This window comes from Moschus berezovskii, chromosome 20 (assembly GCF_049115385.1).
Source record: "Moschus berezovskii isolate FMDL1 chromosome 20, NW_MosBer_1.0, whole genome shotgun sequence".
In the NCBI taxonomy this organism is placed as follows: Eukaryota; Metazoa; Chordata; class Mammalia; order Artiodactyla; family Moschidae; genus Moschus; species Moschus berezovskii.
In genome coordinates, this window is record NC_142479.1 from 35,981,723 (window position 1) to 36,004,564 (window position 22,842).

At 41.7% G+C, this 22,842-nt stretch overlaps 3 protein-coding genes across 3 annotated transcripts; all 3 read right to left on the reverse strand.

The window, feature by feature from the left end:
• Nucleotides 1-2,078: 2,078 nt before the first annotated feature.
• LOC129536895 (olfactory receptor 1A1) lies at nucleotides 2,079-3,017 on the reverse strand. Its single transcript, XM_055396079.2, has one exon. It carries the CDS (start codon nucleotides 3,015-3,017, stop codon nucleotides 2,079-2,081), a length of 939 nt encoding a protein of 312 aa, XP_055252054.2.
• A 7,199-nt stretch (nucleotides 3,018-10,216) lies between these two features.
• Nucleotides 10,217-11,155, reverse strand: LOC129536902 (olfactory receptor 1A1). The gene has a single exon (XM_055396094.2). The coding sequence runs from the start codon at nucleotides 11,153-11,155 to the stop codon at nucleotides 10,217-10,219; it is 939 nt and encodes a 312-aa protein (XP_055252069.2).
• Nucleotides 11,156-21,532: 10,377 nt separating this feature from the next.
• LOC129536904 (olfactory receptor 1A1-like) lies at nucleotides 21,533-22,594 on the reverse strand. The gene has a single exon (XM_055396108.2). The coding sequence runs from the start codon at nucleotides 22,460-22,462 to the stop codon at nucleotides 21,533-21,535; it is 930 nt and encodes a 309-aa protein (XP_055252083.2). The 5' UTR covers nucleotides 22,463-22,594.
• Nucleotides 22,595-22,842: the final 248 nt, after the last annotated feature.

A 22,842-nucleotide genomic window follows, 5' to 3' on the forward strand; every position in this document is an offset into this window, starting at 1 on the left:
ACATCCATTTACCCATAACAGCAAAATTATGCAGTCATCAAAATTGTTGCATTCTTTATTTAAACATTATATTGCAGTAATCATTTATTCATTTAATACACATTTATTAAGTGGTTGCTGTATGCCTGCCCTAAGTGTTAAAGATACAAGTCTTCACCTTAGTGTGGGAATAACAGGTAAAAAGATTACGTAATATTTTTACTGACCAATCTTGAAAATTCTCTACATTAAATACCTTCATTGTTTCCATGATTTGGTCATTCATTCACATAGATGCATATGCATTTGTAATCAAATCTTTTTTGATTAAAAAGAAGATAATTGGGGTAAATCTCATCCTTGGTGTTTTAGAGACCCAGAAAACATTGAAAGGTGAATAACATCATTATCCAATGCCCATGGTCGAATTCTTGGCGATCTGAATGATCTACAGAAGATAATAATTTTATATTTTTACTGGCAGTTAATATACTAGATACAAAACAACTTGCACATTGTTCCAAGATACACTCAATCTAACTATTCAAAACATTATCCTGTGTGGGCATACTATATTTGAGGACAATCATTTGTATGTTATTAATATTTTTTAAAAGTTGTTTAATTATATCATGAACAGAATCAAGTCAAAGAGAGTAAAGTTCCTTAGTGGTACTTAATGACCTGCTAGATTAACTATCTCTTTTTAAGGAATATTACTTACATGATGAGAGCTGGTCATCCAGAATGAAAGCCTTATCCTTCCCAAGCCATGCTGGAAAAACATGGTCACATCATTTTCAATACTGCTCTCTCTCTTTTTTTTCATTTATTTTTGGCACTCAGTTTTCTTGCCACTGTAACTTTATTTCATGCTATAATTAAATCAGAACTTTATTATATTAATTAAACCAGAATATTTATTACTTTTAGATGCAATGACTCTATTGATGAGTGTCATTTTAGTAAGATTTTAGAGAGAATCTTATACTCTTTTGAAACAGTCTAGTTAAATTAACAATACAGAAAGAACAAAAATATCCACTCAAGTAACTTCCTTTAAAGATTTCAAAGGTTGGGTAAATAGTGTCTCTGGTGGCTCAGTGGTAAAGAATCTGCCTGCCAGTGCAGGAGATGTGGGTTCATTCCTTATGATGGGAAGATCCCCTGGAGAGGGAAATGGGAAGAGGGAAATGAAGAGGGAAAGTATTCTTGCCTGGAAAATCCCACGGGCAGAGGAGCCTGGCTGGCTACAGTCCCTGGGCCGCAAAAGTTCAGACACGACTGAGCAACTAAACAACAAAAAATAGTATCTAGTCTGATTATGTCTATCATTTCGTGCATACGTGCTAAGTCTCTGCAGTCATGTCTGACTCTTTGTGACCCTACCCTGTAGACTGTAGTTCACCAGGCTTCTCTGTCCGTGGGATCCTCCAGGCAAGAATACTGCAGTGCATTGCTATTCCCTCCTCCAGGGGGTCTTCCCAACCCAAGGATTGAACTGGCATCTCTTATGTCTCTTGCATTGGCAGGCAGGTTCTTTACCACAAGCACCATCTGGGAAGCCCCATGTATATCATTATTAGATTAAAATTCTGAGACTGATATTTTCATTTGTTCATCCTACTTTTTACCAAGAATTATTGGATACACTTTATATAACTGAGGTTGTAAAAGGTACAGTGATATAACAGCTCCTGCCTCAGAGATTTGTAAGCATAGTAGGGCTGATTAACATCATAGTCCATTTAAAATTGTCGTTCAAATAGTGATTTATACCCTTCAAACCTGTGACAGTGGTGGGGCATATATTATTATTCCTAATATGTAGATGTAGAAGTTGAGCTTCAAACATTCTCAAATTTACTCTGATAATCAGTATCTTCGCTGGGACAAGAACCTAATATTCCTGGACTTCCACTCTGCTAAATGGACAATGATGAGTACAAAGTGATCTATCATAAATTGTTATAAGATTTCTGAGAAGAGGACTTTCTAGCTGGAAAGATCAAAGACAGCTTCTTGGAGGGGAATGACATTGAGGATGGATTTCCAAGTGCACCCTAAATTCTAAGGGCAGTCTCCAATGTAGGATGACCTCACATTGGTTGTGAGAAAATTCTCATGATGAAGAGTTTCCCCAGGGCAGCCTTCATGTCCCGATTCCTCAGACTGTAGATGAAAGGATTTAACATTGGAGTCACTGCGATATACATCACGGTTATCACAGCGTCCTTTAGGCTATAACTAGTCAGAGGGCGGAAGTACATGCCCATGACTGTCCCATAATACAGAGAAACAACTGTGAGGTGGGAGCCACAGGTGGAGAAGGCTTTGAGCACACCTTTGGTAGAGGGAACCCGTAAGACTGTGGAAAAGACCCGAACATAGGAGGTGATGATGCACAGTAATGGCACGGAGAAAACACCAACCCCCAGGTACATCATCTTCACATTAAAGTGGATGTCAGAACAGGACAGCTTGAGCAAAGGGGTAATGTCACAGTAGAAGTTGGCCACTTCCTGGTTTCCACAGAAGGACAGACTAGCTGTGAGCAGAGTGTGGGGGAGGGCATTGGCATTTCCAACCACCCAAGACCCAGTGACTAGCAGGACACAAGTCCGTGGGCTCATAATTGTTGTGTAATGAAGTGGGCGGGTGATGGCCACAGCTCGATCATAGGCCATTGCAGCCAGGATGTAACTATCTGTGTTAGCCAAGGCAATCATAAAATACATTTGTGTTAGGCATCCTCCAAAGGAGATGGCTTTCGTGCCCAGGAGGTGGTTGGCTAGCGCCTTAGGGATGGTTGCAGAGGAGAAGAAGATGTCAACGAAGGAGAGGTTGGCAAGGAGAAAATACATGGGGTTGTGGAGGCGAATGTCAGAGCGAATGGCCAAGATGATGAGTATGTTGCCAATCAATGTGATGGGGTAAATGAACAGGAAAAGTAAGAAGAAGAAGCCTTCCTGTTTTTGCTGGCCAGTAACTCCCAGGAGGATGAAACTGAAGGTAGAGGACTGGTTGTCTTCTCTCATGGCTCCTTCAGCAGGAAAGGGGAGAGGAATCCAGAATTATTAGCGTGGTTATTGTGTGTAATTATCCACCATTTTTGACTCACATGACCAACCATCTCTACAACTGAGTTAACTAAATCAGAGATAACCAATATTTTGGGGGAAATATCTTTATTGATTAGTAGGACTAGTCAAGGATTACCCCTGGACACTCATGAATAAAAACTGAGCAATCTGTGAATCAGAGATGCTCATCCTCCTCCACCCCAGAACAATCACCCAACATCTAGGATTTAATCAGTTAAGAAATATTAATTTTTGGATTGCATCTGCTACTTTGTAAGACATGTGGAAAACATACAAAATGTGAAAAGTATAAGAATTTCATCCATGTATTCAATACAGAAGACAGAATTAGATGCTAAGCTGCCATTGCAGATCACAGAGAGAGATGATTTCTGCTGAAATCTTGAAGGGAGAAGTAAAAGAACCGTATGTCCCCAGGAGAGGAGCCAGGAGGTGCATCAGCATGAATGCTATGAACAGAGGCCCTGAGTCAGAGTTCCAGGAAATGATGGGCTGCTGAAATCCATTTTCCTGGAAAGTGTTTATGTTCTAAGATACTTGTCTCATGAGTGTGAAAATGCTGAAGACAGTTTTTCAGAAGAAGCCAAATTCTTCCCTGTGGCTTCAGAGGTAGTAGTTCAGGGGAAAGAAACACCCTCTTAAGTGCTTTGACCTATTGTTGCTTTGTCAGAGAAATAACTTATTTTCCTTAAGGGGTCTGTTAACATGCACTGTTGAATATGGGAGTGCAAGGTGTGTAGCTTCTCTCAGAGGCAGCAGGCTTTTGTGAGTTCACCTGCATGCATGCATATGTACACACACAGAGTATTATTTCAGGAAGTAGCTGAGGAATGGCTTAACCAAAGCAAAACTACCCCTTGCTCACCCGGTTTTCATGGATAAGGGCCCAAGAATAACCATTGTCAGAAGGGGAGTGTCTCTCTCCCTCTCTGCTCCCTTCCTCTTTTTCTGTTCATCCAATCAGGAGACCTTGGGTTCTGAATTCAGGCCAAGGTTTGGGTCCTTGTTTTGCCTCTACATCTGTGAAGACAATTCAATTCACCGTTTTTTTTTCATCTGGTAAAATGACAATAATTCTGCTTACCTCTCCTGGTATTGTGAGGGTCAAAGGAGATTATGCATGAAGTGCAGTTACTGGCTATTTAATCCCCTGGTATCACTGTTGTAAAAAGTTTCTTCTCCAACACCCACAGCTTCTACCTGGGGAGTCAGCTCAGATGCTTCCAGAAGGGACTTAGTCCTGTGGCCTTCACTCCTCTTCCATGAATGGAGAGTTTACAGGCAGTTGGTCCAGTTGATACCTGTTAGCTTTCCTTTCTGGAGGCAGGCATGCTGGAGAATGTGTTAGTAGCAGTCCTAGAGGAGGGTCTCTGGTCCTGTGTTTCTGAGGCAGAAGACAGAAATGATTTGGAAAGAGGAGCCCTGAGTTTTCCCACTGTGGAGCAGAAGAGCCAGAAAGAGTTGGCCTGGATGGGGGCTAAAGATGAGGACTCTAGTTTCCTCCTCAAGGAAGCACGATGGGTCATATGATAGAGAAAACGGTGAGTGGTTCACTAGGTTATAAAGTCTTTTGAAACACGACTCTCTCATGTCTTAATTCGGGCCAAAGTCAGAGTAATTGTTGAGACTCATTACATGCTGTGCCTTGAGGGGATACAGTTGTTCTCATGAGTAATTTTGTCAGAGTTCTTTTCTGGAAAGAATGATGGGCAGCAGTTTCCCAGAGAGTGTCTCCAGGGTACAGGCTTTGGGCTCACCTATTCTGGCCTTGCTGTTGAAATGTGGACCCTTATCCTCTGCTTTAGCGCAAGCTGGAACCATCCCTTGGGATGCAAGGAGTGTGGTAAAATTGAACTCCTGGGCTTTATTCTAGGCTACACTGAAGCCTTTCTGGTGTTAAATGTGCAAAGAAGAGTATATTTCATCTTTTATCTGTGATTTGTCTTAGGGGAGGCTATGAGGGAAATTAAACTTTCTTTTTTCTTGTGCTTTGATTGTAAGTCTTTGAATTTTTTAGATTCTTAGAGAAAAAAAGGTTCTAGATGTTATCTAGTCCGCCTCATGTATGTATCACCTTTGTAACAGCCCTAATTAGTGGTCATTATGCTATAACTTAGCCCCTTCTGTAGTAGCGGTCTGTAGAGGACCATGGTGAAGGCTGTGAGCTCTGACTGGGTTTCAGTCCAGGTTCTGCCTCTTCCGTGCTGTAAGTAACTTTGCATAGTTATTAAATGTACTTACTCATTTCTGTGGGGCTTCCCAGGTGGTGCTGTGGTAAAGAATCTGCCTAACAATACGGGAGACATAAGAGACATGGGTTTGATTCCTGGGTTGGGAAGATCTGGAGAAGGGCATGGCAACCCACTCCAGTATTCTTGCCTAGAGAATCCCATGGACAGAGGAACCTGGAGGGTTACAGTTCATAGGGTCGCAAAGAGTCTGACGTGACTGAAGCGACTTAGCATGCATGTACTCATCTGTATAACTGGAATAACAAAGCAGCAGCAGCAACATTCTCAGAAATTTGTTATGAGGATCACATGAACTGATATCTGAAAAGTTCTTAAACCAGAGCCTGATATATAGTTCAGTTCAGTTCAGTTCAGTCGCTCAGTCGTGTCCGACTCTTTGCAACCCCATGAATCACAGCACACCAGGCCTCCCTGTCCATCACCAACTCCCGGAGTTCACTCAAACTCATGTCCACAGAGTCGGTGATGCCATCCAGCCGTCTCATTCTCTGTCGTCCCCTTCTCCTCCCACCCCCAATCACTCCCAGCATCAGAGTCTTTTCCAGTGAGTCAACTCGTCGCATGAGGTGGCCAAAGTATTGCAGTTTCAGCTTTAGCATCAGTCCTTCCAATGAACACCCAGGACTGATCTCCTTTAGAATGGACTGGTTGGATCTCCTTGCAGTCCAAGGGGCTCTCAAGAGTCTTCTCCAGCACCACAGTTCAAAAGCATCAATTCTTTGGTGATCAGCTTTCTTCCCAGTCCAACTCTCTCATCCATACATGACCACGGGAAACACCATAGCCTTGACTAGACAGACCTTTGTTGGCAAAGTAATGTCTCTGCTTTTTAATATGCTATCTAGGTTGATCATAACTTTCCTTCCAAGGAGTAAGCGTCTTTTAATTTCATGGCTGCAATCAGCATCTGCAGTGATTTTGGAGCCCAAAAAAATAAAGTCTGACACTGTTTCCACTGTTTCCCCATCTATTTCCCATGAAGTGATGGGAACAGATGCCATGATCTTTGTTTTCTGAATGTTGAGCTTCAAGCCAAACTTTTCACTCACCTCTTTCACTTTCATCAAGAGGCTTTTGAGTTCCTCTTCACTTTCTGCCATATGGGTGGTGTCATCTGCATGTCTGAGGTGGTTGATATTTCTCCCGGCAATCTTGATTCCAGCTTGTGCTTCCTCCAGCCCAGCATTTTTCATGATGTACTCTGCATATAAGTTAAATAAGCAGGGTGACAATATACAGCCTTGACGTACTCCTTTCTTCATTTGGAACCAGTCAGTTGTTCTATGTCCAGTTCTAACTGTTGCTTCCTGACCTGCATACAGGTTTCTCAAGAGGCACTTAGCAAAATTTACCTGTTATTTTATTATCTCTGTGCTACTTTTTTGCTCCTATAATACTACCTATCAACTACCTCTTTTACTACTAGCCATGTAGCTATTGGATGACTCTCCAAAATCTTCTTCAGATTCTACCGATCTTGAAACAGTTGCTGAATTACATTTTCCCTTGGAGTTGTTTCAGGTTACACCATCGTATTTGCTCTGTTATTACTGTTACTCAGACCACAGTCACTGTCTAGGACTTGGGCTTCACAGACGTGGATAATATAACATCTCATGATAAATATTTTCATCCTAGTCATTTTTTTCTCTTTATGTCCTTTTCAAAATATCTTACTAATTCCACTTTTTGTTTTCTGAGGGCTCACTAGGGGCAAGGAATCGTGTAATGGCATCAGAGAGAACTATGAAGAAAACCATGTTTTAACCTCAAATATTATAACCATTTCTATGTAAAGTGTCTATAACTTTCCTTAGCTTATAAAAGGAATCTCTTACCTCCCATGAGAAAATCCTGTGGATTGTCACAGAGGCTAAAATTTACTGTCTGTTATAAAATCCCAAACTTTGTTAAATCTCTTCTAAAGATACTATAAAATGGCCTATGCAATATATTTGCAGAATAACAGAAGAGGAAAAACACCTTAATTACTTGGATGAAAAATTATATTAGAAAGTTTTTTAAAGAAGGGAACAAAAAAAAGATTTTTTGAATTTTAAAATATTTTAAGACCTTTAAAATAAGAGAGTATGAAACAAATAAATGTAGATGAAAATGAAATTGACATAGAAACAGCAAACAGAAGTGAATAAGGAACACTACATAATTGCACTTGGCTTTTTAGGCAGAACTGACAACATTTCAGAAAATAAACGAGCAGTATTCAGGACAATCCAGAAACTGTCTTAATCTCTCCAGGTGGATTATTTGACAGCTCTCCTTGGAGATATGAGCATTAGATATGTGGTCTTCCTTCTGAGTTCCAATGTTCTGGTAACACCACCTTTTGCATTTTGCTCCCTTGAGATATTGTAACTTCTTGCAGTTTTTACTCTGGGTTATCTCAGCATTCTCTTTTTTCATCTTATTCTCTAATTGCAGTAGTCATGTATGGATGTGATAGTTGGACCATAAAGAAGGCTGAGCGCCAAAGAATTGATGCTTTCGAACTGTGGCATTGGAGAAGACTCTTGAGAGTCCCTTGGACTGCAAGGAGATTAAACCAGTCAGTCCTAAAGGAAATCAACCCTGTATACTCATTGGAAGGACTGATACTGAAGCAGAAGCTCCGATATTTTGGTCATCTGATGCAAACAGCCGACTCATGGGAAAAGACTTTAATGCTGGGAAAGATTGAGGGCAAAAGGAGAAGAGGGCAGCAGAGGATGAGATGGTTGGAGAGGATCACTGACTAAATGGAAATGAACTTGGGCAAACTCCTGGAGATAATTAGGGACAGGGAGGACTGGTGTGCTGCAGTTTATGGGGTTGCAAAGAGTCAGACATGAATTAGCAACTGAACAACAACAATCTAATTCCCTGTATTAAATCTTCTTTTTTTAAACTTGCTATTCATTTTTGATTTAACTTTTTATTGGAGTATAGTTGATTTACAATGTTGTATTAGTTTCAGCAAAACGAATCAGTTTTACATATACATACTCTTCCTTTTTTAAGATTCTGTTTCCATATAGGCCATTATAGAGTACAGTTCCATATAGTACATTATAGAGTTCAGTGTGCTAAACAATAGCTTCTTAATAGGTAGCTGTTTTTTAAAAAAATGATTTCTTTGATTGTGCTGGGTCTTTTGTTTCTGTGCGGGCTTTGTTCTGGTTGCAGCGCATGTAACTTTCCAGTTTTGGTGTGTGGGCTCCTCATTGCAGTGGCTTCTCTGGTTGCAGAGCTCTAGAGCACTCAGTTTTCAGTAGCTGTGGTGTGTGGGCTCAATAGTTGTGGCTTCTGGGCTCTAGAGCACAGGCTCAATAGTTATGGCATACTGGTTTAGCTGTTCGGCAGCATGTAAGATCTTCCTGGATCAGGGATTGAACCCATATCTCCTGCATTGGCAAGTGGATTCTTTACCACTGAACCACCAGGGAAGCCCCTGGTTATCTACTGTATATGTTCAGTCAGTTCAGTTCAGTTGCTCAGTCGTGTCCGACTCTCCACGACCCCATGAATCACAGCACGTCAGGCCTCCTTGTCCATCACCAACTCCCGGAGTTCACTCAAACTCATGTCCACAGAGTCAGGGATGCCATCCAGCCATCTCATCCTCTGTCGTCCCCTTCTCCTCCCGCCCCCAACCTTTCCCAGCATCAGAGTCTTTTCCAGTGAGTCAACTCGTCGCATGAGGTGGCCAAAGTATTGGAGTTTCAGCTTTAGCATCAGTCCTTCCAATGAACACCCAGGATTGATCTCCTTTAGAATGGACTGGTTGGATCTCCTTGCAGTCCAAGGGACTCTCAAGAGTCTTCTCCAGCACCACAGTTCAAAAGCATCAATTCTTCGGCGATGCAGCTTTCTTCACAGTCCAACTCTCACATCCATACATGACCACGGGAAAAACCATAGCCTTGACTAGACAGACCTTTGTTGGCAAAGTAATGTCTCTGCTTTTTAATATACTATCTAGGTTGGTCATAACTTTCCTTCCAAGGAGTAAGTGTCTTTTAATTTCATGGCTGCAATTATGTAGTAGTATGTATATGCCAGTCCCAGCCTCCCAGTTTATCCCTCATTCCTTATCCTCTGTTAACCATGTTTGTTTTCTACATCTGTGACTCTAGTTCTGTTTTGTAAATAAGTTCATTTGTATGATTTTTTTTAGATTCCACATTGAAGTGATATCAACCATGTTGTGGGAGGTAAATCTTCTAAATAAAACATATCTGTTTTGATTTCTGTTCCCAGAGTGAATCCTTTTTGACATTCGAGGTACATAATGGGTGCAATATCCACTATGATTACATATCATCATGATTATATTACAGTTTAGAGACTAATAGCTTCATATATTTTGCTCTCCACCAGTGTTCACTGGATGCACTTTATATGACCAAGACTGAAAGGTATGGTGATATGTTAAGACAGCTTCTGCCTTAAGAGGCTTACAAACAGTAGAGGTGATTAAATGTAGTAATCTAATAATTAGCATAATTATTAAAAAATCTAGTGACATTTGAATAGTAATTTATAGCCTTCATAGTCTGAACCATAGTGATCCTTGCACCTTATACAGTGCCTGGGCAGGTATTATTATTCTTTACATGTGGATGTAGAGGCTGAACCTCAGTCTTTCTCACTTTTCCTCTCAGAGTCAGTTGTTTAACTGGGACATGAACCCAATATTCCTGCCAAAGCAAAACAAAATGTACAAAGTGGTAATTTGAGTAACGTGGTTCATAACTGTTACAAGATTTCTGAGAGGAGGAATTTCCAGAAGGAAAGATCTAGGCAGCTTTTTGGAGGGGATGACTTTGGGGATCGGTCTGCGGGTATACCCTAATTGGTGACTGCAGTCTTCAGTGTATGAGCTCATGTTGGATGTGAGGACATTCTCTTGCTGAAGAGTTTTTCCAGGGCAGCCTTCATGTCCCGATTCCTCAGACTGTAGATGAAAGGATTTAACATTGGAGTCACTGCGATATACATCACGGTTATCACAGCGTCCTTTAGGCTGTAACTAGTCAGAGGGCGGAAGTACATGCCCATGACTGTCCCATAATACAGAGAAACAACTGTGAGGTGGGAGCCACAGGTGGAGAAGGCTTTGAGCACACCTTTGGTGGATGGAACCCGTAAGACTGTGGAGAAGACCCGAACATAGGAGGTGATGATGCACAGTAATGGCACGGAGAAAACACCAACCCCCAGGTACATCATCTTCACATTAAAGTGGGTGTCAGAACAGGACAGCTTGAGCAAAGAGGCAATGTCACAGTAGAAGTTGGCCACTTCCTGGTTTCCACAGAAGGACAGACTAGCTGTGAGCAGAGTGTGGGGGAGAGCATTGGCATTTCCAACCACCCAAGACCCAGTGACTAGCAGGACACAAGTCCGTAGGCTCATAATTGTTGTGTAATGAAGTGGGCGGGTGATGGCCACAGCTCGATCATAGGCCATTGCAGCCAGGATGTAACTATCTGTGTTAGCCAAGGCAATCATGAAATACATCTGTGTTAGGCATCCTCCAAAGGAGATGGCTTTGGTGCCCAGGAGATGGTTGGCCAGTGTCTTAGGAATGGTTACAGAGGAGAAGAAGATGTCAATGAAGGAGAGGTTGGCAAGGAGAAAATACATGGGGTTGTGGAGGCGAATGTCAGAGTGAATGGCCAAGATGATGAGCAGGTTTCCAATCAATGTGATGGGGTAAATGAACAAGAAAAGGACGAAGAAGAAGTCTTCCTGTTCTTGATGACTACTAAGTCCTAGGAGGAGGAAATCCAGGACAGAGGACTGGTTTTCATCTCTCATAGCTCCTTTGTTAGCAAGGGAAGAGAAGAAACCAGAATTTTTAGTGAAGTACCATGTCTAATATATTCTTGATTCACCACATTGGATTACCTGTGTTTATACTTGGGTATGCTAAATTCAGAGATAATTAATATTTGGGGAAAGTGATCCCTTTTCATCAATCTAATTGTCAGAGAGCATTTGACACAGGCTAAGAAGATCAGTGATACCCATTCTCCTGATTAAAAACCTTTGATTTAATCATTCAACAATTAAATTTCAATTTGTGTGTGCTAGATACTTTGTAAGGCCTTGTGGAAAAATCATGAGCATGTTGAAAATATGGTTGTCAATTTATTCGACATATATGGCATAGTCTCTGCTCTTAAGGACCTTATAACTTCATGGAGAATCCTAATTGTCACAGGAATTTTATTGTATATGATAGGAAAAGGGAAGCATTTTAGAGTATTTGAAGAAAAAACTTCAGTACAAAGAATGTGTTGTACATGGAGCATCCTGGATAATTAGAAACTGTTCTATTGATTGATCCCAGAGCCCAGGTGGTATCAGGCGTTTACACTGGTGTTCAGTCAGTTCAGTTCAGTCGCTCAGTCGTGTCCAACTCTTTGTGACCCCATGAACTGCAGCACACCAGGCCTCCCTGCCCATCACCAACTCCCAGAGTTTATCCAAACTCCTGTCCACTGAGTTGGCGATACCATCCAACCATCTCATCCTCTGTCGTCCCCTTCTCCTCCTGCTCTCAATCTTTCCCAGCATCAGGATCTTTTGAAATGAGTCAGCTCTCCTCATCAGGTGGCCAAAGTATTGGAGTTTCAGCTTCAACATCAGTCCCTCCAATGCACACCCAGGACTGATCTCTTTTAGGATGGACTGGTTGGATCTCCTTGCAGTCCAAGGGACTCTCAAGAGTCTTCTCCAACACCACAGTTCAAAAACATCAATTTTTTGGCACTTAGCTTTCTTTATAGTTCAACTCTCACATCCATACATGACTACTGGAAAAACCATAGCCTTGACTTGACTGACCTTTGTAGGAAAAGTAATGTCTCTGCTTTTTAATATGCTGTCTAGGTTGGTCATAACTTTCCTTCCAAGGAGTAAGCATCTTTTAATTTCATGGCTGTAGTCACCATCTGCAGTGATTTTGGGGCCCCCAAAATAAAGTCAGCCACTGTTTCCCTATCTGTTTGCCATGAAGTGATGGTACCAGATGCCATGATCTTAGTTTTCTGAATGTTGAACTTTAAGCCAACTTATTCACTCTCCTTTTTCATTTTCATCAGAGGTTTTTTAGTTCTTCTTCCCTTTCTGCCATAAGGGTGGTGTCATCTGCATTTCTGAGGTTATTGATATTTCTCCTGGCAACCTTGATTGTAGCTTGTGCTTCATCCAGCCCAGCGTTCCTCATGATGTACTCTGCATAGAAGTTAAATAAGCAAGGTGACAATATACAGCCTTGATGTACTCCTTTTCCTATTTGGAACCAGTCTGTTGTTCCATGTCCAGTTCTAACTGTTGCTTCCTGACCTGCATACAGGTTTCTCAAGAGGCAGGTCAGGTGGTCTTGTATTCCCATCTCTTTCAGAATTTTCCAGTTTATTGTGACCCACACAGTCAAAGGCTTGGGCATAGTCAACGAAGCAGAAATAGATGTTTTTCTGGAACTCTCTGGTGTTAGAAGATTGTAAATCAAAAGACGGGCTTCCCAGGTGACTCAGTGGTAAAGAATTCACCTGCCGATGCAGGAGATGCAGGACACGAAGTTTCAATTCCTTGGTTGGGAAGATCCCCTGGAGTAGGAAATGACAACCCATTCCAATATTCTTGCCTGGAAAATTCCATGGACAGAGGGGCCTGGTGGATGGGGTCGCAAACAGTCAGACACGACTGAGTGACTGAGCACACGTGTACGCAGATCAGAAAGACACTGGGAATAGGTCCCAGCAAAGCAAGCCTAGTAAAATTCCTCCTCAGATGTTCCATTTTCAAAGTGTATATTTTCTACTAGCTCTTGGTAGGTTTTACCTCTTTTCCAAACCCTTGTTATATGGAAGCTCAGCCCTTTCTGTTTTCCCTGCCTTTTCTATGTTATTTCTTTTGGTGACTCATTCAACCCCTTTGTGGCTTCAGCTGCTGCTTAGTAGACAGTTTGACCTACATCTGTACACTTGATCTCTTTTTCCTTTATTTCCACATTTGTTGTACTCTAACATGTCTAAGAATCCCTCCCTATGCACTGCATATGCAACCCAAATAGTTGGCAAGGTTTTTTGAAAAGGAAAACCTTCTTTATTTTTATCTCTTCCAGAGAGATTCTTGTGAAATAGTGTTCATTTTGTGTACCTATAAGTTTACACTCAATATTTCTTGAATTATACCCAGGTTTATTATATGGGCTCCCCACATGTGGTGTACTCCTGGGCACACTCATCCAGTTTTCCCTCACCTCTACATCTGATCTTGTTGATTTAATTTCAAATAATTGGTTTATAACCCAACTTTTGGAGAAGGCAATGGCAAGCCACTCCAGTACTATTGCCTAGAAAATCCCATGGATGGAGGAGCCTGGTAGGCTGCAGTCCATGGGGTCGCTAAGGGTCGGACACGACTGAGCGACTTCACTTTCACTTTTCACTTTCCACTTTCACACATTGGAGAAGGAAATGGCAACCCACTCCAGTGTTTTTGCCTGGAGAATCCCAGGGACGGGGGAGCCTGGTGGGCTTCTGTCTATGGGGTCACACAGAGTCGGACATGACTGAAGTGACTTAGCAGCAGCAACCCAACTTTTTTATTTACTGTCTCTGTACTTTAGTTTTTTAAAACTAATTTTTATTTGGGGTATAATTGCTTTACAATGTGGTGTTAGGTTCCTCTGTACATCAAAGTCAATCAGTTATACATACATATATCCCCTATTTTTTTAGATTTCCTTCCCACTTAGGTCGCCAGGGAGCATTGAGTAGATTTCCCTGTGCTGTATAGTTCAGTTCAGTTCAGTTCAGTTCAGTTCAGTTGCTCAGTCGTGTCCGACTCTCTGCGACCCCATGAATCACAGCACGCCAGGCTTCCCTGTCTATCACCAACTCCCGGAGTTCACTCAAACTCATGTCCATAGAGTCGGTGATGCCATCCAACCATCTCATTCTCGGTGGTCCCCTTCTCCTCCCACCCCCAACCTTTCCCAGCATCAGAGTCTTTTCCAATGAGTCAACTCGTCGCATGGGGTTCTCATTAATTGTCTATTTTATACATAGTAGTGTGTGGATGTCAATCCTAGTCTCCTAGTTTATCCCATCTCTCCTTCCCCCATTGGAATCCATAGTTTGTTTTTATACAGTTTGTTTTTATATATATATCACTTATATGTGGAACCTAGAAAAATGGTACGGATGAACTTATTGACAAAGCAGAAGTAGAGACTCAGTGCTTTAGTTTTGACAAACATCATTTTCTATCTGATATATTATAATTTATAAGTATGAATTCTGAATGGGAGTATATTATCAACTCTAGAAATACAGTTATTGCTGAAAGGAAAAGGAGAAAATTGAGATTTGGGATGGGAATAAATGGAGTTTTGAATGTATCTAATTTTTATTTCTTTAAAAAATTTGGAGCAAACTGAATCACTTTGCTGTATACCTGAAACTAACTCAAAATTGTAAATCAACCATATTCCAAAAAAAACTGGAGTAAATTTGATCAAATCTTATATTTGTTAAATCTAGATGATAAGTTTTTTAATGTTATACTCTTTGTCATTATGATGTTTTAATAACTTTATAATAAGTAAATTTAACTTAAAATATATATTTCACAGGTTGGATGATACTTGGGTCTAGAGTGTAGTCATGAAGCTGGTGGTTCAAATCTATTTTTCAGTCAATGTAAGAGACAGAATGTTCCTTGTGAAGAGGTTAAAAATAAATGGAAGTTATTTAGACTTGGAATGGGGACCCAGGGGCCAAATACAATGCTCATCTAGGCTTATTTATAGAGATGGCTGCTTTTTGAACTGACAATTATGTTATAAAATACAAATATGATTGTGTCTATCTCTTTAAAACCACCCATTTTCTACATATCACCTAATAGATGAAGTCCAAGTTTCTTATCATGGAAAAAATCTCAAGGACAAATTGTTTAGACAGTGAAGGGTACCTTCAGGCAGAACCACATGTTGTATATCTTTATCAGAAGCTGAAGGTTCAGGTAGGGGAATAAGAAGAATTCAATCAGGAAAAGAAATTTAGAGTTATATTGTGAGGAGTTTTGACCAACACAGATAATTTGGACTTTATTCATTAGGTACAAATGAATTAGGGATAATATAGTGGATGTGAGTAAAATGAACCTTTTCTGATAATACAGGTATGCAAGCTTTTATTTAATGTAAACAGAGAAATTGGGACATATATATTAAATGACTGATTCATAAGGCAGTGTTTTGAATGCTTATCTTGTGCAAGAACAACTACAAGGAAATAAAAAAAAAATGAAAGCATGCAAGACTAGCACCAGAACAGCAGCGGTTGGTATAATCAACGCAGGAACCAAAGAAACAGGGAATGAGAGCAGAGAGATTCCTGAGCACAGGGACTGGTAGAGGTCCTTAGGGGTGGACGCCAGTGTCATCATGCGGAGAAATGATTTCTGCAGAAACCCTACAGAAAGAGGTAAAAAAGCAAAAGCCCCCACAGAGAGGAGTCAGGGATGGGAGAGAGGGGGCAGGTAGGGATCAGTGTGAAGCTACAGGCAGAGTAAGAGCCTTGAGTTCCCTGGAATTAAGCCAGCGTCCCGGGAAATGCTGCCTGCTAAAATCCATTTTCATGGAAGGTGTTTAGACTCTGTGATATCCGTGGCATGAGTGTGGTGATGCCGAGGATAGAAGAAGCCAAATGCTTCGCCTTGTTGTATGACACAGGAAGCATACCAAAAGGCATCCTCTGAGTGCTCTGAGACTCCCCAGTAGGTCAGCGCATCAGTGCTTTGACAATGAATGTGGGGGTGAAAGGAGTGCCCTCTTTAGCTCTTTTCTAAAATAATGCACTTGTGTGACTGCTAGTCTGTGCACACACAAACAATATTACTTTAGGAAGTGGACAGTTCAAGACTGAGACAACCAAATCAGAGCTACTTCATCTCGTCCTGTTTTTTTTTTTTTAGAGAAAACCCAGTGAGAAGTATTATCAGAAGGGAAGCATGTTCTCTCTGTCTGTCTGTCTGTCTGTCTCTCTCACACACACCCATCAAACCTTGAGAACTTTGGTTCTTGAGTCCTAGTTTTGCTACCATCTCTATTTGACTTTAATTCAGTTAATTATTTTTTCACCTGATAAAGCATATAATAATTGTACTTACCTCTTGAGGGTTTTAGAGACTCAAAGGAGAGAATACATGTAGGGCAGTTGCAGGTTATCTATCTCATGCTGCCACTGTGATAGAGAGTCACTTCTCCAATATCCAAAGCCCCTACCTGGGAAGTCAGCTCAGATAATGTTCAAAAAGGGTCCTAGTCTTGTGGCCTTCTGGCCTCTTCCACAAAAGGGAATTTAACAGCCACCTGTTCTAGCAGATTCCGCCTGGGGAGTGGGTGTGCTAGAGAAAGTGCTGATAGTAGCCTGGCGAAGTTGGTCCTCTCTTCCCGTTGGAAAGGAGATAGGCCTGGGGTGGTTTGGAAAGAAGGACCCCAAGTTTCCTAATCGTGGAGCAGAAGGGGTGAGAAGAGCTGTCCTGTATGGAGACTGGAGATGAGGATTCTAGCTTCCTCTGTAAGGAAGCAAGGTGGTCACAGCAAGGAGAACGTTTGGAATTATGCTGCAGGTTTTAAAGTCTCCTGAAACATGATTCACTCAGACCTTCATTCCAACCGGTCAGAGTAACCATTCAGTGGAGACTACTTGCATCCTCCTACAGCTGTGCCCTAATGGGACACAGCGGTTCTCAGGATAATTGATCTCAGAGTTCTTCTCTAGAAAAAAGGGATGGGCAACATCTTCCCAGAGTATGTCTCCAGGGTCAAAGCCCTGGGCTGACCTATTCTGGCCTTTTTGTTGGAAAGTGGGCCCCTGTTCTCTGCTTCAGCACAAAATGGAACCAGCCCTTGGGAGCTGTAAAGATTATGGTATAATTAAGCTCCTGTCTTACTTCCAGCCTACATAGAAATCTTTCTGGTGTTAAGTGTGAAACATAGTATAATTCTATTTCATCTTTCTCTAGAACTCTATCTGAGAAAAGAGTAGAAATTTATATTTTTAAAAAACCTTCTTCCCATGTAGATTGGTGGTGCTGGTTTAGTCACTAAGTTGTGTCTGACTCTTTGTGACCCCACAGACTATAACCTGCCAGGCTCCTCTGTCCATGGGATTTTCCAGGCAAGAATACTGGATTGGGTTGCCATTTCCTTCTCCAGGGGATCTTTCCCACCCGCGGATCAAACCTGGGTCTCCTGCATTGCAGGTGGATTCTTTACCAACTGAGCCACCAAGGAAGCCCCCAAGGTAGTCTAGACACACTTTAAACTGCTGCTTTTTCACTGTGTCCTAGGACAGGTGAGTCTGTGCTCAGGCTCCTCAGTAACATCCCTCCCTCTTGTAGGTTGTTGCATAGGGCTTGGGGCTCCTGTGGTTACCACGTCTCCACCTTTCCTACCCATTTCTTTATGTTTTGGCTGTGCTGAATCTTCATTCTGCTCACGGGCTTTCACTAGTTGCGGCATGCAGGGGTTAGTCTTTGTTGCTCAGGCTTCTTGTTGTGGTGGCTTCTCTTGTTGCTGAGCACAGGCTCTAGGGTGCATGGGCTTCAGTAGTTGTGACACATGGGCTCAGTAGTTGTGGCTTTCAGGCTCTAGAGCACGTGCTCAGTGGTTGTGACACATGGGTTCAGTTGTCCCATGGCATGTGGAATCTTCCCGGACCAGAGATTGAACACATGTCCCCTGCATTGGCAGGTGGATTCTTAACCACTGGCCCACCAGGGAAGCTCCCCATTTCTTTATTTTTTAAGATTTTTTTTTAAATGGACCATTTAAAAAGTCTCTATTGAATTTGCTATAGTGCTTCTGTTCTATGCTTTTTTTTTTTTGGTTGTGAGCCATGTGGGATTCAGCTCCTTGAGCAGGGGTGGAACTCAAACTCCCTGCATTGTAAGGCTAAGTCCTAACTACTGGACTGCCAGGGAAGTCCCTTTCCTACCCATTGTTGGGTGGTCCTTCTGTGTGCAAAAACTGCTCAATCAACCCTCAGCTCTTCGAAAGGAGTTGTTCTGTTTGTATTAATAGGTATAGATTTGGTGTGTCTGTGCGTGATGCCATCTTGGTCCCCTTCTCTTTAAGGAAAGCGTGATTTTAGAGTAGAAATACTTCCTCTGCTTTTATTTTTTTACCCCAGCCCATGGCCCAGTGTCACATCCCTGAACAATTTACATGACTTCCTGGGAAACCAGAGATATAAAGAGTGTGACAGCTGTGGTTTATGTTACTAGTGTTCTCTCCTTGTGGATTTCCTTGCCGTCCTCTTTAGTGACACCAGATATATTTAGATGGACTGAACGATGGTGTAAGGATAGACACAGACTAGAAGAACCACTTCACTGCTTTAAAGTTGGTAACTTCTATGTGAGCCCATATTCCCCATTTCTGTCCTATCATTCAACTAGCGCTATATCCGGAGTGCCCTCTCTAACTGTAAAAATTCTAGCCAAGTCTTCTGCCAGTGCACAGATTCTGACTTGCTTATATATCTATCCTTATTATTTTATGTCTCCTCTGTGGGTCAACTTAGCCAGGGGAATGTTCTGGTCATGAGGAAAACGGAACTTGAATCCTCATCTGCCTGTTGTTTGTTGTTCGGTTGCTAAGTTGTGCCTGACTCTTTGCAAGTCTGTAGACTGTAGCCCACCAGGCTCCTCTGTCCATGGGATTTCTCAGGCAAGAATAGTGGAGTGGGTTGTCATGTTCTCCCCCGGGGAATCTTCCTGACCCAGGTATGGAACCTAGGTTTCCTGCATTGCAGGCAGATTCTTTACCATCGAGCCACCATCCTCTTGAAACACATCAATGAAGTCATTTCACCTTTTGGAGGTTTGGTGTTCTTGTTTGTATAAGAGGGCTACAATTTTGTGCTGCAGGGCTTTTTGAAAATTTAAAGAGACAATAATGTATGTGATATAGCAAGAGAATGTACACACACACGTATTGGGTTGGCCAAAATTTTCATTCAGGTTTTTCTATAAGATCTTAATCAAGAACTCTTAAAAATTAATTTTTATTGGATCACAGTTGTTTACAATGTTGTGTTAGTTTCCATTGTATAGCAAAATGAATCAGTCATACATATACATATATCCCCTTCCTTTTGGACTTTCTTCCCATTCAGGTCACCTGTGCTATACAGTATGTTCTCGTTAGTTACCTATTTTATGCATAGTATCAATAATGTATGTGTGTCAGCTGATTTTTTGCCAACCCAATATATTTGATCTTTAAAGAAATATCCACTTTTTCTGAGACTATATGGCACATTTGGAACTTCTTTTGTAGCACTCATTACTGCTTTCCTTGTGTTGGCTATTGTTTCATCCTTTTTCCAAAACAAGCATTTGCATGCACGCTCAACATTATGACAACACAATAAAAATACACTGTGCGGTGTGGTTTGATGAATAGAAAATCGAGAGACACATCGCTTGACTCATAGGAACACCAAGTCAAACTTGTACAAGTTTCTTTTTCCCCCAACCAGAATCCTCATTCTCCATTATGCCCCCCTTTTCTCGAAATTTAGTCATTCTACAGAGGCTCTTAGATAATTTTATCTATTCCCAAACTTTCTTATCAGTGCCACTCTGATTCATGCTCTGTTAATTTTGCTGCAAAGCTTCATATCTTCATTGTATGATTTATCAAACATTTCCCTGGAGTATGTTCCTCAGGAACCTTTAAAGTCTGCCCAAAATAGACCTGGTTTTCTTAAAATTATTCTCTTATTCATTATTTTCAATAAAAGCATCATTTTCTAGGGGCTTCCCAGGTGACTCAGTGGTAAAGAATCTGCCTGCAATTCAGGAGACACATTGGGTCAGGAAGATCCCCTGGAGGAGGATATGGCAACTCACTCCAGTATTCTTGCCTGGAGAGCCCCATGGACAGAGGAACCTGGTGGCTACAATCCATGGGATCGCAAAGAGCTGGACACAACTGAAACAACTTAGCACACACTCATGAGGATTCAGAGCCCCAGGAATGAACATTTGGGTCACCTCCGCAGGTGAGGACCAAGTAAAAGCAGCTGGCAGCTCCTCTCAGAGATGTGAGCTTCAGTCATGTGGTCATCCCTCTACTGAAATCCTAGGTTCTGGTAACCCCACCTATCCCCTTCCTTTCCCCCAGTTCTAGTGAAAACAGCTTCTTTTTGCAGTTAGTAACTTTTGGATTATATCAGTATTCATCTTTTATCTTGTTTTAGTCACTTTCAGAATGCATCTATGTATCTAATTCCTTGTGTTAAGTCTTTATAATTTCTGCTTCCTGAATGGTTCCAAAATTACTTTATAACATACCCAGTATAGGATAGATGGTAAATAATGTCAAATCTGTTCATGTCTAATCATTATCAGATTAAATTTATTCACTTACATTCACCCATTCTACTTTCACAAACAGTTATTGGTTGCAATGACCAACATTTGTAGAAACAGAGCAAAGTGTTGAGACAACTCTTGTCCTCAAGGTTTTCAAGCAAAGTAGGGGTGATATAACCTAATAATTCTCCAAACTGATGTTTAAATAATAACTTGTAGACTCCAAAGCATGAAATACTGCAATACTTACCTTCTAAGATGGAGACAAGGCAGACCTTTTCTATTTGTATTATGTACACCTTAAACCATGATTGAGACATTCTCAAGGCTTCCTAGGTGGCTCAGTGGTAAAGAATCCACCTGCCAAGCAAGAGATGCAGGTTCAATCTCTGGGTCAGGAAGATCCCCTAGAGAAGGAAATGGCAACTCACTCCAGTATGCTTGCCTGGGAAATCCCATGGACAGAGGAGCCTGGAGGGCTGCGGTCCATGGGGTCCCAAAAGAGTTAGACAGGACTTAGCAATTAAAACAACAGCAACAGACGTTCTCATTCTCAACTTTACTCTGCCAGTCAGTAGCTTCATTGAAACAGGATCTAATAACCTTCCTGCCACTCTGCCAAAAGGAGCAATAACATGTATAAATGGATAATAGAATGTTACCAGATTTCTGAGAAAAGAAATTTAATGTCTGTACAGAACAAGGTGGCTTCATGGAGGGGGAGAATATTAAGGCTGACTTTTCAAGTGTATTTTAATTGGTTTAGTCTCTAACATTATCTCATACTGGTTATGAGAAGATTCTCCTGCTGAAGAGTTTCCCCAGGGCAGCCTTCATGTCCCGATTCCTCAGACTATAGATGAAAGGATTTAACATTGGAGTCACTGCGATATACATCACGGTTATCACAGCGTCCTTTAGGCTGTAACTAGTCAGAGGGCGGAAGTACATGCCCATGACTGTCCCATAATACAGAGAAACAACTGTGAGGTGGGAGCCACAGGTGGAGAAGGCTTTGAGCACACCTTTGGTGGATGGAACCCGTAAGACTGTGGAGAAGACCCGAACATAGGAGGTGATGATGCACAGTAATGGCACGGAGAAAACACCAACCCCCAGGTACATCATCTTCACATTAAAGTGGGTGTCAGAACAGGACAGCTTGAGCAAAGAGGCAATGTCGCAGTAGAAGTTGGCCACTTCCTGGTTTCCACAGAAGGACAAACTAGCTGTGAGCAGAGTGTGCGGGAAGGCATTGGCATTTCCAATCACCCAAGACCCAGTGACTAGCAGGACACAAGTCCGTGGGCTCATAATTGTTGTGTAATGAAGTGGGCGGGTGATGGCCACAGCTCGATCATAGGCCATTGCAGCCAGGATGTAACTATCTGTGTTACCCAGGGCTAACATGAAACACATCTGTGTTAGGCATCCTCCAAAGGAGATGGCTTTGGTGCCCAGGAGATGGTTGGTCAATGCCTTAGGGATAGTCACAGAGGAGAAGAAGATGTCAACGAAAGAGAGGCTGGCAAGGAGAAAATACATGGGGTTGTGGAGGTGAACATCAAAGCGAATGGCCAAGATGATGAGCAGGTTTCCAATCAATGTAATGGGGTAAATGAAGAGAAAGAGGATGAAGAAGACATCTTCCTCTTCCTGCTGACCGCTAACTCCCAGGAGGATGAAATCGAGGGTAGAGGACTGGTTGTCTTCTCTCATGGATCCTTCAGCAGGAAAGGGGAAAGGAATCCAGAATTAATAGTGAAATGCTGTGTATAATGTTCTTTTTAAACCACTACTTTTGACTCCTGTGTTGCTGTGTCAATACCTGGGTTTACCAAATCCAGAGATAGGCAGTGCATTGCAGGTAAAACATCCCTGTTTGTCCGTGGGGCTAGCTGACAATTAGCCCTGAACACTCATTCTAAGAAGTAAGTCATCTGTGAAGTGCCCATCCTCCCCAGTCCCAGCACCATACACAAACGCATAGTGTTTAATTATTTAACAGCAATTAAGTTCATATTTGATGTGCTAGAAACTTTGTTAGTTGTTGAGGCAAAAGCATAAATATGGGAAAAGCACAACTTATCCATTTTTAT